General features: G+C 45.6%; 1 protein-coding gene across 4 annotated transcripts in view; it reads right to left on the bottom strand.

The window, feature by feature from the left end:
- The window catches only part of LOC149360048 (sodium-coupled monocarboxylate transporter 2-like), a 181138-nt gene that overhangs the window by 21603 nt on the left and 140520 nt on the right, over window positions 1-19015 (bottom strand). For 2 of the 4 annotated variants that reach the window (XM_089572150.1, XM_089572149.1), the window contains exons 3-6: window positions 12383-12759; window positions 4684-4749; window positions 2313-2364; window positions 912-979 (exon numbers count right to left, since the gene is read on the bottom strand). In XM_089572150.1, the coding sequence (XP_089428276.1) occupies window positions 912-979; window positions 2313-2364; window positions 4684-4749; window positions 12383-12715 (519 nt within the window). In that variant the 5' untranslated portion in view covers window positions 12716-12759. Of the gene's footprint in view, window positions 1-911; window positions 980-2312; window positions 2365-4683; window positions 4750-12382; window positions 12760-12908; window positions 13038-19015 lie in introns of those variants that run through there. The other 2 variants (XM_089572152.1, XM_089572151.1) reach the window with 2 other exon arrangements.

Below are 19015 nucleotides of genomic sequence, written 5' to 3'. Positions count from 1 at the left end.
CGCACCAGCGATCATGCTTTTCTGTTGCCAATGTGCACCATCGAACTAAATGAAGGTAGCCCTGGACAACACTGACGGATTTCCGCATTGGTGAACTCACCAAATACAAAGCATGTACTATTCGGCTGTTTTTTTTTTATTTCGGGTAACAGGAAGGTCTCGGATGGTCTGAGGTCTAGGCTGTAAAGCGGACGAAGCAAAATAAAACCCAGTATCTTTATCCAGTTGAATGCCGCGACAGCGCACAGGTAGTAAAAGGCTTCATCAATGGAGATCATTGTGCCAAGATTAGCTTCACGTGAAAAAAAAGGGCATTTCTAACTTAAACTGAAGTCTTACAGCTTTCAACCACATCGCCCTATAAAATCTACAGCCCAAGAGAAAACTTCTCATGTGCACTTCGTATATTTTCACCGAAGGTATCCTCCTCGCCGGTATATTTTACCCGATATTTTCGTTCATAGCACGCGTACACATCCCTTCCATACCAAAAAGGCGCAGTCCCACACAAAGTGCGTATTCCAGCAGCGTTTGTTTGGGGGCTAGTTGGTTCATGTTTTCAAGACAGAATACTTTTTTGAGCAACACATGAACGGGCAGGACAGACAGGCGGAGGACAGGCGCCTGTCCTGTCCCCCTTATGTGTCGAGCTGAAAAGTTTTACGCCTGAAAAAGAATGTGTTTACTACGGCCGAGACTTTTATAAACACTAGTGCTTCCGGTCTCTCATGCGTCGTCATTTTTCCATGTTAGCATCTGCTCTGAGCCCTGTGGCATGCCGCGCAGTTCCATTCGTGGTAGAAAATGCGGTTCAGTTAAAAAAATTAATGCTTGAAAGTACACTAATATATATATATGTCTATTTACAAGAAAGACTGTTCCCGTGTTATTTTCTCTTTCTGAATACTTACCAGTGCCGTGTACAGCGTTCCACAGACTCCAATTATTACGTTGCACCAAATAAGGGGAGCCCCAAATACTGGAAAAAAAAAACAGCAGGAGATAGTTTACAGTGACATGAAGAAAAAGGCTGTTGTAATTCAAACCATAATTATAATATTCCTTGGTCTAGCATTACTGCGCTATGCAGAGAGCCCGAGAAGTCGATATGGGCTAATCTGTCCCGTTTCTTGGTGTTCACGTCCAATATCGCGGGATCTCCTAAACGCTAACGACGCGTATATTGGTATTCAAGTTTTGGTGACAAACCACATGGGCGCCCTTACAGTTGTCTGTGAAGGCCGAAATCTTAATAGCTGTGACGCAAACGACGAAGCGATAAGTGCACCCTTCTCAAAGCGAGAGAATGGCAGTTGCCTTTATGTAGAAGACAGGTGACACGTTCAACCCTATAAAACAAACTTTCGACGAAAGAAAAAACGCTATCGGTGCAGCTTCAAGGAGTGACTTAAACATCGCTTAAAATTTTAAATATTTATACTATTCCTAACTAGTTCTCGAGAGCACAAGACGCATCCTCTGGTACGACTGTTTTGCCTTACGTTTCTGTTAACTCCAGCCAGGGTGTAAAAGCAAAGAATTACAGAATGTAGGACACATGGTAACAGTCTTTTCTCAAAACTTTTCAAAGCGTCCTAATCAAGTGGTTCTATATTACCCAACAGTTTTGGTATAATATACTGCGGACAAAGAGCGCCGACTAGCTCTGCGCTGCATCTTGTCACCGACGCTCGGTGAAGTGCCGCGAAGTATCAGGGCTAGCGTCATAAGATACAGAGCTTATCCTTATGCAGACGTTACCCTCGTGTCTCCAATGGTGTGATGTGAAAACTGCATTGGGCATAAATATGTTTTGCTGGTTTATCATGAGTCGTGTACGCAAAGCCGGCTGAGGCTTTTTCGTGGCCGACTATCCACTCCGCGCCTGTGAAGATAGATCAAGCACTGAAGTTATGGCCAGCTCAGTAGGGAACGTTCTGCTACTCTGATGATTTCACATCGCCAGGTCTAGCCCGAGTGCGCCTGTCGGGCTGCTCCACCCAGCACCTCCATCAGTGTCATGACCCAAGGAAAGCCGTGCAGCTTGGTGTAGTGCAGAACCCGAGAATGAGGTCGGTTCTTTTTATCTCAGAGCCAGGTCTAGAACAAGCGCGCCTGTCGAGCCAACCGCCGCTTCGTTCTCGTTTCGACTAAGCGCGGAGGCTGCGCGGTGCTAGGCACGTGGCAATATATAGTCATGTTGGCGTCATGAGTGAAGCTTACAACAACCTTTTAAACGGGATACTCCTCGGGATAAAAAATAATCCCGCTGACACCTGCAAGGTAAGAAAGGTCGTCGTTTAGGAACTTACTTGTGACGATAGTCAGGCTTGCTGCGTAGATGGACAGCGCACCAATGCTTTGCTGAAAAGTAACGGCACGTATTTCATTGAAGGCCCAATCGTAAGCGAACGCTGAAACATTGAAGGCGTAAATAGCCAAACATGCAGACATCTATGAATTTTAAGGAAAGCTATATATAGATTACTTCTTTCAAATAAACTACGACACGAAACCACAACGAAAAGTTTATTCCAGGAACAAGAAAAACAAGACCTATCATGTTTTGTTTTCCTCAAAATAAGTAAGTGATAGCTTGATAAGAAGAATGCTCGTTGAAAATGTACAAAATTTCAGCGTCGGTTCATGGAGCAAGCTTTATAGGAGTTTGTAGGAGTGCTGTACCGAGCGAGCTTGCTATGCTTTGAAGCCAAATTCGATAGAGTGGGAAGCACTTTCTTTTCAGCTTTTCACTATGCGGAGACACATAAGCCTGGTCTGACGAAGGCTTGGTTTCAAAATACAACTTGAATAAACAGCGCGAACGAAGCTGTTCGCGCTGTTTATTCAAGATGCTTAACCAACTAGCCCGCCAAAACGTGTTCAAAATACAATACTTGGCAGACCTCAGTTCCCTATTGTGAGCTGGACACCTGTCGAACATGGCACTTAAGGACACATAGGTGATCCCATCCTGAAAGATTGTGCCGGTGTTTCCACGCTTATACGGACCTGCTGTGTTATTGGGATTATCTACAGGTGTACGCTGCACCTTAATCTGAGGTACCGCACACAGATTGTTGGTCAGTCACGTACTAAAGAGCAAAATCCGATTGTGTTTCAAAGCGCCACTCCTGTAAAAATTTAATGTTTCCCGGTTCTTGTAGCTGCGTGCCTCACACCGATGATGGTGTCATCTAAGCAGGAACAGTACATAGAATGACATGGGCTGTGCATTAAAACTCAGATGGCTTCCTATTTGTACGCAGGGCCGCTGGTACATGTAACAAAGAAGGTCCATGTAGCCTTCAAGGTAACCACGTTCAAGCATTGTACAAATACGTCGAGTGTTTTCTAATCCTGGGCTCGGGAGATATTTCCGAATACAACGCAGTCTCCTAATAGTATGTGATCAGTGTCCTATTAATCGCGTAAGCGGTTTTGGATTGTACCCACGAAGTGGACATTTATGACAACATTAGGCACTTGGCCAAAAACGCCCATTACTTCCTTCCTACTATTGGGACCATAAAGAAAACCATAAAACTGTCTTTGCCTATTAGTGTGCCAAGATCTGCTTCAAGCTAGTCTCGCACAGAAATTCAGATCTGAGCTTCGAAAGCAGCTCACATCAAATATTAAGATGAAAGTATGCAGAAGAAAGCAGAATATCGCAGTCATGCCTCATACTCAGGCCATTTACGAAAGCCGCAAACCGACTGAGGCTATATATAGGAAGGCCTGGAAAAGGGCTTTAAGCCGGCTACCTTCCTTCACGTACCGGCCTGCTAATTCCATGCAACAAATTACCACGTGTACTAAGCGATGCCACGCCAGATATGCATGGTGCTAGGATACTCTCGGTGCGTTTTGCCTTGAACGTTGTTGCGTTGGGTCGTAGGGAGTGCGCATGAGCATCAGTAATTAACGTGCCTGAGGGCATCTGACCCTTACGCAGCAGAGAAAAGACGAGACTAAGAAAATCATCGTCTCTATCCGTCTGGACATTGCACGGTAAATTCTTCTTTGGGTGCCGTGTATCTGCCAGCGTTGTAGTCAGCGCTTTCTGTAGGCTTTCTTTCATTCCCGTCCCTTTACCTAACCTCGGTGTGCCAAGGCCTAGAAGTAAGTTCATCCGTTTATGAGGAGGCCATCTGTATTGTTTCCTTAGAGTGACGCTGTCTGAATCGGCTCAAAAATAAAGCATCGCTTCCACACGCATCACTGCTATAAAAAAGAAACGAAGGAACCCAAACGGGCCCACGCTAATCTGTGAGCATGGGCTAAAAATGGGAGAAAGGCAGACCCTGTGCGCAGACGTAATTGCGTTACACTGTGTGGTTCAAGTATATTGAAGGGCGGGCAGGTGCCTCAATACTGAAGTAGTAAGGAATTGCCCATCTAGCAAACAGCGCTAATGTGTTTTCGTTGTTTTGATTTTGCGCATTAAGGCCGAGCCATTTACCGTCATCTTACTCATTGTTACACGCGTGCCTAATAAGTGCGTCTAACAGGAAGTTCACAAGTTTCGGTAACTGCACTGCGAGAATTCAGCGCCAAAAAGCCAAAGAACTATAAAAGAACAATGGTTTCAGTGCACAAAATATTCTGCACTGCTAGAAACAGATCTCTTTAGCGCGTACTCAGAACTGGTTTGAAAGGAACACGTAGGGGTCCCCTTACCGTCAAAAAGAGGTAGCATCCGCACGCAGTCAGTGAAATAGCAGAGTTGAACCTCATGCGGAGATACTGAAACGAAAGTTGTGCTCCAGTTAGTTCCAAATTGTTTAGGGAATCTGGAAAGCAACGTAACATTCAAAGAGACAGTAAAACGGCGAGTTGAGGATGTTGGCACAAACCTGAAGAACAAAAACAGTGCAGCAGCAGGGATAAGAGAAGACGAGACAAGCGCTGAGAGAGCATATTTTGTGTGTTCCTTTCCAACAAACCTTCAGTTGCTGGTCAGCGTCTACCCCGTCTTCTCTCTTGTCCCTGTTGCTGCGCTGGTTTTGTTCCTCAAGTCAAAGCGACCTTCTTCAGTAGCATTTTTCTTCATGAGTTAAATATTCACACGAACTTTGCCTTGCGGCCGAAGGTACAAATAATGACTGAACAAATCACTCATGGACTGCATAAGAAACTGTAGACAACACTGCAACTTTTTGGCTACAAAAGTACTCTTAAAACGGACAACACCGACGCAACTACGTGATGGCACTTAGGAAAGCGCTTGGCTGGAAAGTGAGATATTAGAGGATGAAGTAAAGAAAAATAAAAAAGGCAGCACTCCACTTGTGAGAGGTTTCTCGATTTGACGAATAGTTGGTTACGTGTTAGTCTAGTGTTTAGGAGAAACCTCCAAGGTGGAGATGATTCATAAGGCAGTAATTGCTAATCATAACCATCCAAGCGAAACCGTATGGTTTCAAAAGAAAACTCTACACCTTTCGCAGAAACTGCCTAGTTAAAAAAATTCACCCTTGGCCGATGACCGAGCCCCGGGATCAGCACCTGTTCCTGAAAGTCGCTCTGTCAATTAAGCTAACCAGGGCGGTTAGCAGATGATAGCGCGCGACCGAAACGATCAGCAACTCGAAGTGGGATGCCCCTCAACATTTCAACTATAAGCCTCTCACTTTGAGCGTTCGCCTCCACAATCGCTGCGCCGTCAAAAACGAGGCGAGGGGAAATAACTGAGCTCTTTGACGCAGCCACGATATCGATTAAATACTGTTAGATTTAATCTTTAGAGAAAACCGCCAAAAATATTCGTCATCCGCAGCTGAGCGCAGAAAAAAAAAACAAAAGCTGCGTCCAAATGCGTGGAAAGATGCCTTGTTGGGAACCATTTCTAAAGCTTCCAACAAGAGATAGGATCATAGTTTCAATCCATGGTGTAACTTGAGCTCTAAGTTTCTGCGCATAAAGATCATGCATCACAGCGTACCGGTAGCCACTTGTAGCCACATTTATCTAACACGAGAGGTACTTAGAACAGCGTGCGCTTTAGATTTTAATCGCAAATTATGTGATCAGTAACCATTTTTCGCGCATTTAGACACTGATAATGGAACTTAATTTGGCACAATAGCTCTTGCCCACCGTCAGAGCAGGCAAGAACATGATACCTTTGTGAGGTCTTCATCATGTTTACCTTTTCAAAATATGATGTGTGTGCCTGAATGCAACAGCTGCACCACTCTGGATATAGCGTCATGTTTGATTGACGGCTCCGGGCCATGTTCATGCTAGGGTTTGAAACTGCTTGCTGCAGCTGACAGGAGGACGTCCACTTTTTTTTTTTTTGAAGAACAAAAATGATGGGGTCTGCGCAACCAGATGTTATATGTTGCTCTCTCTAGCTTCATGTCGCCAGCGGTGGGATGTAACTTCAAAATTTATTTTTCTTCCTTTTTTTTATTTACTTTGGAAATGCTGCCATAGCGCTCGATCGGGCACTTCTGCTGCTGCGGAATTCCTTTTAATAGCAAAAAAAATTGGTCTGGGAAGCCTATAGAAAGCGTCATTTCACTCCTGTGACGCCAGCTTTTACCTCCGGCCTAGTGGTTTAGAGAAGTTTCATTTATCGATACACCAATAAGCAGTAGAAAACCACTTCCGAAAAAGGAACCCAACAAAGCATAATGGGGTACACGAGTTTTTTTTTATTATTCACCTTGTGCTCAGTAGAACGGCGTGCACTCGTAACATGCCGTCGCCACACGGAATTTATTAAAGCGTAGAAGGAATTCGCCGCAGGTGAATGTAGCGCAGAGTGATAGTCTAGTTACTGTCCATTTTTCTCTTCAACGCTCGCTACAACCAGCCCATCATTTACATTTTACTCTTGCTGCGTTATTTGGAACACCACAATGCCTCAGGAATGCTGAAACAAAGCTAGGAAATTCTCTTAAAGTATGCCGAAATCTCGGCGGCCTGATAGTGCAGCCAGACAAATCTGGCGGCCGATATCAAGCACACCGAAAAATTCTGAAGACCAGCTCACCTCAGAACACCGCAAAGCACTTCAAAGCTCACGTGGCTTCCCCGATCACATCGGCCACAATTACTTTCTGGAGAATTCAGTCACCGACTTGCCAAAGATCTTGCCTAACACAGCCCCGAACATTTGAACAAATTTTCCTCCGTTGCTTTCCTTGAAGGTGTCCTGCCATGACATTTGCAACACTTCTACGAAGAACTAAAGAAATGATAACTAAGATGACCGCAGCGTTATAAATAATTTCACACCTGTTCATCGTTGGTGCGCAAAGGTCGGAAACGGATGGGTTTGGCAACTTCTGCACATTTTTTACTCAGCCGAAAAATATTTTCATGTTCGTTTTATCATAAGTCATGCGGTTCAAGTAAGCTTTAGACGTAATAAATTTTTTGGATATGTCCGCGCTTCACAAAACTTGGTTCTCGCATTCAAGGGCGTACAGGTTTAAAACTAAACCACTTCTAGTACTTGCATGGTGTTGACTTTGACAGCCCTTTTTGTTGCATGAGTGGTATGGATGCAAGCGCCCTATATCCTACCGCCAACGCCGTTCTAATTTGTGAGGAAGCACATGCAGAAAAGCAGTGATATCTTTATCGGAGTGGCACTTTTGGTGCAAGTACTTACAAAAGCCTGTTACTGAATCGCGTTCAATCCCACTGCATAGAGCGCCAGAATCGCAAGATCTTCTTTTTGCCGCCGAACCTCACAAAAAGAAAGAATGAATAAAGTTTCTAATACTAAAAACAGACACAATTCATCGATGCCGGACTAAACAGGTCCTCGAAAATGACTAGTGTCTAGGCCTTTCAAGTTTTTTTAATGATCTGTTCTCAAGATTTCTTCTTCATTCCTATTGTCTCATGTCGTGATGTACAAACGTGAAAACAGAGGGTCTACTAGAGCTTAAGGTATTTCGAAAATTGTCGAACATATGAAACTCGTACAACGTCGCCACATGTCGCAAAGGATGTTTTACTAAGATGAAGGCCACGCACCAAAAGCTTGGCGCATGTTGGTGGGTGCTGTGCGCTTTCTTTTGTGTTTATTTAACAAATGTAAACGTCCGATCATGTGGAGAAATATTGCTGCAGCATGCCTTAAACAGCCTATACTGATTACAAACACCTGTGATTCGCATGCATCATCGAACACGGAAAGGCGCGAAGGCGTCACATGAAAAATACACCTTGACCCTATGCCATCAGCGAGTGCAAAGCTCAAGGACACACGTTCCGTCTTGCGCCAGAATCGTGCGGCGTCAAACATAGGAGGAAGCCACATCAGACATGTCCCGCTCACAGCGACTCATTCAGCTCCAAGAAAACATTCGCTAATAGTTGTTTAGTAGAGATTAGTAATTGGCCGTCCCAGGCACCTTTTGGCACGCATGCTAACGTCGCAGAGAAAAAAAGTGATCATGGACACGATAAATGCCACTAACCTGAGGTTGCCGCTTAGTGTCAACTTTCTTTGTCGTAGGTGTCCTACCTCATTCACCGCTCTCGTCGCCAAGTGCCTAATCAGTGGTCAAACTAGTAATACATTTCACCATGTGATATAAGCGAAGTACTTTTCAGAAATTCATCTACCCTAAGGCGCTTTCCAAAGCCCACGTACATGGTCGCGCAAAAAGGATGAAAACTCAACCACAACTTCCTGCCTGCGACATCAATTTGACAGTGCGTTTGAAAGGATGCCTAAAATTGGGTTTAAATTTACGAACTACTCGCTAAAAAATTCGGTTTGGTTTATTGGGATTTAACGTCCCAAAGTTACTCAGGCTATGAGGGACGCCGTAGTGAAGGACTCCGGAAATTTAGACCCCCTGGAGTTCTTTAACGTGCACTGACATCGCACAGCACACGGGCCCCTAGAATTTCGCCTCCATCGAAATTCAGCTGCCGCGGCCGGGATCGAACCCGCGTCTTTCAGGTCAGCAGCCGAGCGCCGTAACCACTGAGCCACCGCGGCGGGGCTCGCTAAGAGAGTGTTTTATGCTAAGAATAGAAGAACAAATATTAAGATCATGCTTTTTTTTCTGGTAATACTATTTTTACTTTTTTCTGACGTGTTCTCCCTCTGTCTTGTATAACCGAAAGCCCACTTAGCGTATGAAACAACCTCCATGCGCAAACCTTCCTGCGTGCCGCAAGGTAGCGGTACCGGTTCACTATTGTCAGTGTGTTGCCCTTTGCGCGCATGGTAGCATTTATTTAAGTTTATTTGGGTTTGCGTCAGTCGCTTGGCCTCCTGGAGACGCCGCGGCGAGTAGCGTCGTGTTCTGTGGATGCACACTTGCACGACCAGTATCTGGATGCGTCGCTTTTGCATTTGGCCCTGAACGTTAGGTTTTATTACTCTCAGAACGCGTGTCGCATTCCGTAAAGCCTTCCGTGAGTTATTTTCGCTGCGCGTTTAGGTTACTGCGTAGCATTAACGCACCAACCTTAGTTTAATGTGATAGAGCAGGTATAATTGCTGGATTCTTATGCAAGCGACAGTTTCTCATGAATATTAAAACGTTTAAGTCGCTCTCAGTTTGCATCTTTACTGTAATCGGTTTAAAAGGGCTCTTGCGCGAGCAGTATCCTGTACCCCTTAGCTGTTCGCGTTTTCGCTTACACCGACTTCAGTAAGCGTCAAATCAAACGCGCACAAAACAGTTAAACCCCGCTCAGAATGTCGAGACCTTAGTGGAACGAAACTGAACTATAGCGCATTTGATTTTCACATCTCAGGCAGGATAACATCTCTTCGAGAGTAGTAACGAAGCCCATTTGAATTTTCTATCCAGGAAATAATACTTCGGCGTGTTCGCGCTCGCGTTTCAGCTATATTGTTCGTGTTCCTTTTGACGTTGATGGTATGTTCGCAAGTGACATTGTCTTTTTATAGTTTGACCACGTTCCGTTCGCAAACACTACAGTCACGTCAGTTTACTATAAAAAAGGTATACTTTTCAAGACTCCACTGCATTTTAATAGGTGGGGCTCATCTTCCCACAGTTCGAAATTTAATTTCCCTGTTTTTGTTGCGACGCATCTAAGTGCTTAATAGGGAATTAATAAAACACGGCTTTCGATGCAAGACAACCTCTATTGATATAACTCATTTAAGACCTCACTGCAGCCACTAAAACAATCAATTAACTTTCTTAGTCCTGTAGCATTCACTTTAAGACCCCATTTTTTCAGGGAGGTGCGTGCATAAATTCCCCACAGCATGCGTTTACTAGCGCGCGACGACGGAGGTTAACGTCTACGGAGGCAAAGCGATGCTCTGATGAGTCAGTAACAATCAACGTAGTGCAATGGCATCACCTTTGAGTTAACTTGACAATCAGAAGTCCTTTCGAGTTCAACCAGCTCAGGAGTTACACTTTCAGTTGTTTGTAGACTTGTTCGAGCATCATTACGTTTTTTGTCTTCGTTCGACCACTGTTAGACCACTTTGGTGTGTCTCGCTCAGTAATCACGCTGGCATCTAGGGGACTTGCGCTAGTGGTTTTATCCACCTTGCGCTTTACACACAACTGAGTACTCTTCAAACCGACGGTTCATGCAGAGGAATTTTGCCACCAGTTTATGATGAATTTGTTTCTGAGTTTCCAGCATAATGTGCATCATTGAAGCAGAAATTAATTCGACGATCTCTTGGGCATTTATCTGAATATTGAAATATTATAAGGTTCTGTTGTGGAAATATTGCAAATATTGGTCCACTCTTCCGATTGGTAGCAAAATCTGTCTTATCAAGTTTTTCTATCGCTAGCATCGAGTAATTTAGGATGCCATAGAGAAAATCATTGGGGAACGTTTTCGAGGAGAGCAAAAATGTTAAAATGCAAAAAAAAAAATGGAACAATTCCGAGGGTGGGTCTGCGGATATAGTGAAATCTCACACTATGTGAAGAAATTATGCCCGTAAACTCTTTCTAGTTGAAAAAATCCTTTTGTCCAGAATTTCTACGTACGAGGAGCCAGGGTCCAGACAAGTCTTCTGTTCTAAGAACCGTAATGTCCCTTCATGCTGCTGAGAAAAAGAAACAGCGCTGAAACGAGGAACAAAGAAAGAAGAAGACCACAGGACCGGCGCCGGTCCTCTTGTGTTCTTTCTTTGTCCCTCGTCTCAGCGCTGTTTTTTTTTCCGCCAGCAGTACGCACCAACTAGCTCAACTCTCCGTTTTATTGACGGTCCTTCATGATCGACCAACTGTTCTCTGTGTTAACCACACAAGGAGGAACAATAGGGTAGTCTTACACGTCGGGAACCACGCGTGCTATTGAAGTATACTTGAAAAAAAAAATGCGCTCCAAACAGACTGCCCTACGGTATGCGTCGGAATCTCTTCGTTCTCGGCTATTCAGCATTTGTGTTCAAATCATCAGGCCGAATTTTATCCTTCACCTCTGTCAGGTACCTATTTGAAGACCTTCAATTTCACTGCTGTCACCACGTGCGTGACAAGAGCTGCGGGTTTGTCATAACACATCGTGAAATATGACCTTGCAGGCTGCAATGCCTGACACAAATAAGCATTGAGTTTGATAGAACACCGGCAGCAAAAATGAGAGTCAGGGGTCCACAACCCAGCGTCATACCCAAATAACATGGATGAATTGATTCATGTGGGAGTTTCATTGGAAAAGTGAAACATTTAACGGTCGAAAGCATTTTTGCCGCGCTGAAAATCAGCAATTTTATGTTTTTGCTGTAATAAAGCGACAAAAATAATGTCTCATTTAAGGAGTTACCTGTATTCTTACGTTCTTTCGGATTACACCAACATTTCTCTTTAAAAAGGAACAGGTTGTGCTGGTATACCTCGTAAAGTGTGACCTTTTATTTTTGCGCAGGCCGATCGAAACAACTTCTTCGCGACTTTTGTTTCATCAGTTCCTCATTTATAACAGCAAAGCAAAACAAAGTCCAGATGGTGCAGTAAATGCAAGTTATTCACATTTTTTTTAGAGTGAAAGATCCACCTCAAGACCAAGGCTGCGAAAGCCGTTTCATCGCTGAAGCCTGACCTTGAATTAAAAAAAAATGAATAAATAAAATAGATACTGCCGCGACTGCGTTTCAAACCTGCCTGTGCATCAGAGCACTGCGCTATGCTAAAGTTAACACACACTCGCGTTGTGCACTGCACGTCGTCGTGTTCAACTAAAACTACTAATATCGTCGTTAGACGTGTCGACGACCCAGCAAAGCAAAACCATGAGCCAACCAGGCTGAACACATGCTTCAGCACGTCTACTCGGTTTAGCCGCGTTGCAAAGCTACCGCTTTTTAATGGAGAATTTCGCAAGCAAATTATTAGTACAAGAAATTACTTGATTAGCCACATAGTCTCAGAGGAGAAGAGCGCCTTACCTCGAACACTGACGTTATCCGCAGGCTGTAGAACACCGGGAGGAACAGGCAGGCGACGAGGGGCGCCACCGCGATGGTGTTGAGGCCATTCCACATGAGGTGAAAGCCGTACGCGTAGAAGTGTCCCGTGAAGCCCACCAAACCGGTGGAAGAGATCAGACTGGCCACAACCGACGCTGCCAGCGGAAATGCGCGCAGGGCTCTGCTTCCGAGGAACACCTCCGCCGAGGTGTCCGCCGAGCGAGCCTTCCGCCGTAGTGAGAAGTACAGGCCGAGCCCGAAGTTCAGAGCCATCAAGGCGCCGAACACCGCGTACTCGGCGACCCGGGTCATGTTCGCTGGACTCGCTGCTACGCTGCGCGGAAAGCTTGCACCTCCTGTGAAGAAACCGCAAGAAGCACCGCACTCCCGTGAGGATTCTCTTAAACTGGATCCACGCCAGGTGCCGGCGCGAGAGCGTTTGCTCTTTGTCTTCCTAATCCTCTGGATGGCGAAACATTGCCGGCTGCCTGAATGGACCAAGTACCTCGCGTTTGCGACACTCTGTATCGCTTTACGGCGAGCTCAGAGTGTGTCCAAGTTTCGCGGTCGTCGAGATTCTTGAACTGAGCACGCGTTCGCGCCGACAGGTTTCCGGAGCTTACCGCGCGTGAGGCAGTCTGGGATAGAAAGGAACCTGCGTAATCTTTCCGACATCCGCAAAGCGCGATCGGTGAGTGAGGGAGGGGTAGTGAGAGGAGGAGTATGACCGGTCACCTGACGGTGTTAATCGGCTTAGACTCCACGTGTTGCTGACTTTAATTGCGGCGGGCACTTGCCACAGCTTCAACTTTCCCTCGCCCCCTTACCTTCCTCGTCGAAGCTGTATGCGACTCTCGCCTCGTGTTTGTGTTTTCTGCGGTGCAGAGAAAAAAAATTGCCGTCATGTCGGAAAAGCATGGAAACTGATAAACGCGCCCGGGAAGGAGGTCGACCGACCAGCAGTTGGTTCGAGTAATTGTGTGCGGACTTACTTAGCGGAAAGATTAATAAGAGATTGCGCGTATGAGCGCCTTTGGCAGCTGTCGATATCCGGGAGGCAGGGACACAATGAATAGCGTCTGTTCCATCAAGCTTTAATTTTTGCGGGTGACGCTGCGACTGCATACGGAACGGCAAACAACACGTTGAGTGCTTGCGAAGTATTTGCAACCGGCAAATTGTCACAGATATTGCTGTCTTTATCTGTAATGCGTTACCGATTCCGTGTTCCTAACTGCTGAAAGATGCAGCGCAGATTAGAGTTCTGAGAATGAAGAGCCAGTGAAAGCATTTTGTGTTCAGTCTTCAGTACATGCAGTGCATGTTTCTGACTTCTGTTTCTTCTGTGCATGTTTCTGACTTCTGTTTCTGAAGAATAGCCGGATCTTCTAACGCACTAGAAGGCGGCGCACGTATTTAGGTTCAGTTATATGCATAGAAACTCTCGACATTGGTTTCTCGCGCATAATTGATTTAGTGTAACGAACTAGCCACGGTAACATTTATATATTCCGTCCCTGTACGAGTGCTTTGTCGCGAACTACAAAGTCGTTAAAAGAACAGCGAATCCTGTGAGCAACTATGTATCTTTTTATTGAAAAGAGAATGACGACACGGACGCTTCCAGCGAATCTCTCCTAAGTGCTGTTAACGGAATTCTGTGAAGTTCTCTTTCATTCTTTTTTGTATTGACCTTTTTACTCCTTACTGCGAAAGCACTATTAATGTACGATGCGAAAATACAAGCGTCGGGGCATCTTTATTAGCCTCGGAGTGTGAAGCTTACTCCTCAACCCTCAAGAAGCATCACCCAACGGCCACCTCCCTCAGCAAAGGATCTGTTTATCCGCCCACCTCTACCTTCGCCCACCTTCAACCTGAAGAAGTGCAATCCACCATCAACCTTCCGAATCCTACACTACAGAAGCTCCACCGAAAAAAATGGCAGGGGTTCAACGTGGCTTCAATCTAGTTATACGAGCGAAAGCTCTGTTCAGTATGGTCTCCATGTTTCAGATCAAATGTCAAGGTCAAGGGTCAAGGTAAACAGTCAAGGTCAGGTACCCAATGTTAATAGTCATATTATCACGTGGTCATACTACCAGAGCTTGGGTCATACAGCCACGCATTTAAGTTTGGCTTGACCATGTGACGCTTTGAAGGTCATTGTCGATGTGGTGCCCACTGTCTGAAATCATATGTCAGGGTCAAAGATCAAGGACAGATACAATGGTCATAGTCATATGATCACGCAGTCATACTACCATAGCTTGGGTCATATCACAGTTAAGTTCGGTTTGACCTTGTGAGGTACTGAAGGTCATCGTCTCGTCCACATCGAAATCAGAAGTTGTACCCCGAGGATTAAAGCTCTCGCTCTAAACAACCCACATACCGTTGCATGCCCCAAGGCCTCCACACACCAAAAACCCACACGGTAGTGGAATGAAAAAGCAACGACCAAGTTGAATTCAAAGACGCAGTATCAAAGTCAGTTGCCAACGAAGCTGACATGGGTGCCCCGCGCAGAAGCAGAACTTTAGCTGTGTGCTGTATGTAACCAATTACCTCGCCACTGCCAGTACAAGGCTGACAGCGCACACCGCCTCTTTCTGTGAGGCCTCATCAGCGATGCGATCTACGAAAACGACAATAATGACTCATGTATGCGAAGCTGAGTACCCTCCCTAGAGGTCCTTGAGTACACGAGGAAGGAAGTGGTCCCTTCTCCACTTTTTTCTCTTCTTCAGTCCCCTCTTCAGCGTGGCCATATGAAGCCCAAGCTTACCTGTAAAGGCACACTCGGCTACAAACTGTGTGCCCTCCTTTAAAGCAGGAATGCATTGTATGCCTTTCACGCCAGATTTGCATTAACTTTTTGTCACCTACCAGAAGAAAACGAACATGTGTTTAAACACGGCCACTATGCTACAGGGTGTTTCGCCTAAGACGTGAAATTTGTAAAAGAATAGGCTTTTTAAGCTAGTAGAGCGCTTTTTGCGGCGTTGCGCTCTCAGTGGTCGAGTGCATTTAATGTAGCTAATACATGCTAACGGTAGGCTTCTTAACCAGTATTGAATTGTTCACTTTTTACTATTACGCTGAGTTTTCTTATTGAGAGACGTGTAGCACACCGTACGTAATATCTATATTATTTTTTAAATTTAAAAACACAGTTACCCTCGGCGCTTTGGCGCAACATATTTTGGCTATTTTGAATTGGTTGTTCTGCCGGCAAGCTTTTCCAACATTTTGGCGTGATATAGGCAAAATTTGTTGCTCCACAGTGACGAGGGTAACCGCGTTTTTGATATTTAAAAACTAATAGGGGTATAAATTACGGTGCGCTGCAAGCCCGTCAATAAATGCGGTGACTATCCGTAATAGTTAAGAATTCATCTGTTCAATATTAGTTAACCAGCTTGCTAGTTACATATCTTACCCCTATTCTGATGCGTCACACCGCTGACAATGCCGCGCTGAGAAAAAAAAAGCGCCCTACTAACTCAAAGGCATATTTATAAAGTTTCAGAACATCTTAGGTGAAACACCCTGTGTACGACCCCTCATATCGCACGCTACACGCGTGGACGTGTAGGCGACAGAAGAGGTTATCATATTCATTACCTAAAGGTTCTTGGAAGATTAACAACACGAACAAGAGGGAGAAGTTGTTTCCAAACAAGAAGATAGTTTCGAAACAGCATAGGGCTGTCTACAGGCAATTTCGAGTTTAACTTGCGCATCTGAAACATTTTATCTGCGCCGTGTATTTTATTCACCGCCGATTCCTACGTTGAACCCGCGGCTGTGACTCAGTGGCTGTGCAGTTGCAATGCTAAGCACGAATTCATCGGGTCCGGTCATACCGCTGCAGCTGAATTTGCACCGAGACGAGACGCAAATTAATACCGCGCACTCAAAGTTCGGTGCACGTCAAAGAGATCTAGGCGCCGATATTAAGTCAAACCCCAACTGCGAAGTGCCTCACAGCTCGCGGTGCTGCTTTAAGAGTAGGTTGTCAAGGACGAGCTTAATGCACCGCCCGGTTTTGCCCCTGCATTCGCAACGAGCCACCATCAGCGACGACCGAGCCTCCTGAACACGTGCTTTTCCTGGAATACGAGAAAAAGTAAACGACTGCCGGCCTAAAGCAGGTTAGATTTGAGTACATTTTAGCGAGGTATAGAAATATCGGGATCGTCGAAACAGACGGGTCACTAACGCCAACCGCGTCAACAGCGGCAAGTGTTATATACTTGTTCTGCATACTGTTCACCAATACAGTCTTGATGATCAAACGACATAAACTTGCTGCTGAGCTTATAGTGAGAAGGGAAGCAATATAATTTATCCCAACTATAGAATACCACACATCAAGATGGGGCTAAAAAAAACTCAGTAAATATAGCTTAAAAATTCAGGGGGCACTTTGGTTCTCTAAAGTGTTGCAAGGAGAAAGCCTTTCCTGGCGCACTGTTTGGCATTGACTGCGATGCTGTTTGTGCTGTACTAGGCCTTTGTTTGACCACACACTATGACTACACATTACAACTACACACTTTGACTACCGACTTTGACTGCTTCTTTAGCACGACTCTCTCTCTCTCTGCTTCGATGAGTTCGCTTCTATGCATGGATTTGTTCGCATTAATGAGGTATGTAATGTAGGCAGCCACGGACGCCTTACGCCCCCTGTCGGAGCGGATGACAACTATTTTATTAGTTGTCGTGTGCTCCAAAAGGGGGCGTCAGGCATCCGTGGGGGACCTCATTACTTCGAATCCACGCACTCTGACGTCATAACCATTTCGACCAACCGAAAAGCGTGACACCTCTGCTGACAACCTTCTGTCGACAACGATGAGGCATTAAAGGCTTTCGCCTTATGAAGAAGCCTCAACGCCAAGGCAGGGGGATGAGGGGTATGTACTCTCTGGTTCGAAGCCAGCGCTACAAATACTAGAATGTTTTGTGTGCCAAAGGTCCACCAGTACACCGCGCACTCAATGTCACTGAGCTTCATACGGGAGCCTGAGAAAGCGGCCTCCATATCGTCTTCCCGTGGACCCCGGTACACTGCGGGCTGCATGGAAACAAGCGTGCTGACAAAGGAAAGACTGCTCGTAGCTATGTTCAATCATCAGTGCTTCCGTTTAGTGCACAGCATAACCCCCCCCCCCTTTTCCAGCTTTATGCAGCCGCCGCGGTGGCTCAGTGGTTATGGTGCTCGGCTGCTGACCCGAAAGACGCGGGTTCGATCCCGGCCACTGTGGCCGAATTTAGACGGAGGCGAAGTGCTAGAGACCCGCGTACTCTGCGTTGTCACTCCACGTTGAAGAAGCCCAGGTCCTCGAAATTATCCGGACTCTTTCACTGCGGCCTCCCTCATAGCTTGAGTCGCATTGAGACGTTAAGCCCCATAAACCAGGCCAAAATCTTTACAGCTTTATGCGCATTTTGACGGCGACGCACAAGAAACAAGTAAGCAATCGACACGGCCCTCTAAAAAACGATGTTCACATGACTTTTAAAGTTCCCTTTGGCGTATATGTAATCACGCTAGCTGTCTGCGTAGACTTAGATATTAAGGAAGCTAACAGTGCTTGAAACGAAGTCGCAACGTAGATATTGGTTTGGCGTGGATTTCCCGCGTAGAAACTACCAAAATTATTTGTTGTGGCGCAGCCCTGAATCAGTAGATATCGTTTTTAAGCCTTGGGCGCATGTGAAGGAGGGGTGGTAGCCGCATCAAGGGCGCGCTTTGACGCCAGGACGTTAGAAGCGCAACTAATACTAAGGACTTCATATGAGGCGCGGAAGATTTCAGAGGTAATTCGGGCGCGACTTCGTTGTTCAAGCAGCACGGACCTAGACTCATGGATTGGTCAGACGAGGTGTGCTTGCATATATTCGCACTTCTGTACCCACCTTAATGTATTATACATCTCTTTCCTCCCCTTTTCTAGTGCTGACTAGGAGGTCAGAGATTAAACACTCAGGCCGACCTCTGCGCTTTTCCTCGTCAATAAACCTCTCTCTGTATATATGTTTATTTGTCCAATTTTATTTTTATTTTTCTTATCCAGCAGGCACGCAACGGCATTGCCTTGGAAGAAAGAAAAACAACAATTATAGCAAAACAATTATTGTCACGAAGGCCAAACATTTCGCAAACAAGATTACTTTCATCATCGCACCACCACTTCTTCACTTCAGCGGTTATTCGCCGGCGCTCGCAGGTGAAAAACTAAACAGCTAAAAAAAACCTGAACTGATGAATGGGTATAGATCTGCATAACAAGCCATTTACTCTTCGTTTTGCGAAGCGTCGTTATTAAGTGTCTCCAGCTTGCCCCTGAGCGCACCCGGGCACAGCTTGCTCGTTCCAGGTCACACAGAGCGTGACCGCAATTAACAAGCGCATCCATAACGTGCACGCTTAAGCCCTATGTGAGGCCCTTCGTCTACGGATAGTAAACAGCTGCACTCTTTTGGCACGTCTCGTTTCAATGCTGGATAGCTTGAACTAGCTGAGCCGTAAATTTCGTTCAGCAGCTCGTGTTAAAAGGGATACCGACAGAGTTTTTAGGTGTCCGTTTTTTATGCCTT

This window comes from Amblyomma mixtum, chromosome 2 (assembly GCF_055824585.1).
Source record: "Amblyomma mixtum isolate Tamu chromosome 2, ASM5582458v1, whole genome shotgun sequence".
NCBI classification, from domain to species: Eukaryota; Metazoa; Arthropoda; class Arachnida; order Ixodida; family Ixodidae; genus Amblyomma; species Amblyomma mixtum.
This window is presented reverse-complemented; position numbering and strand designations above follow the sequence as displayed.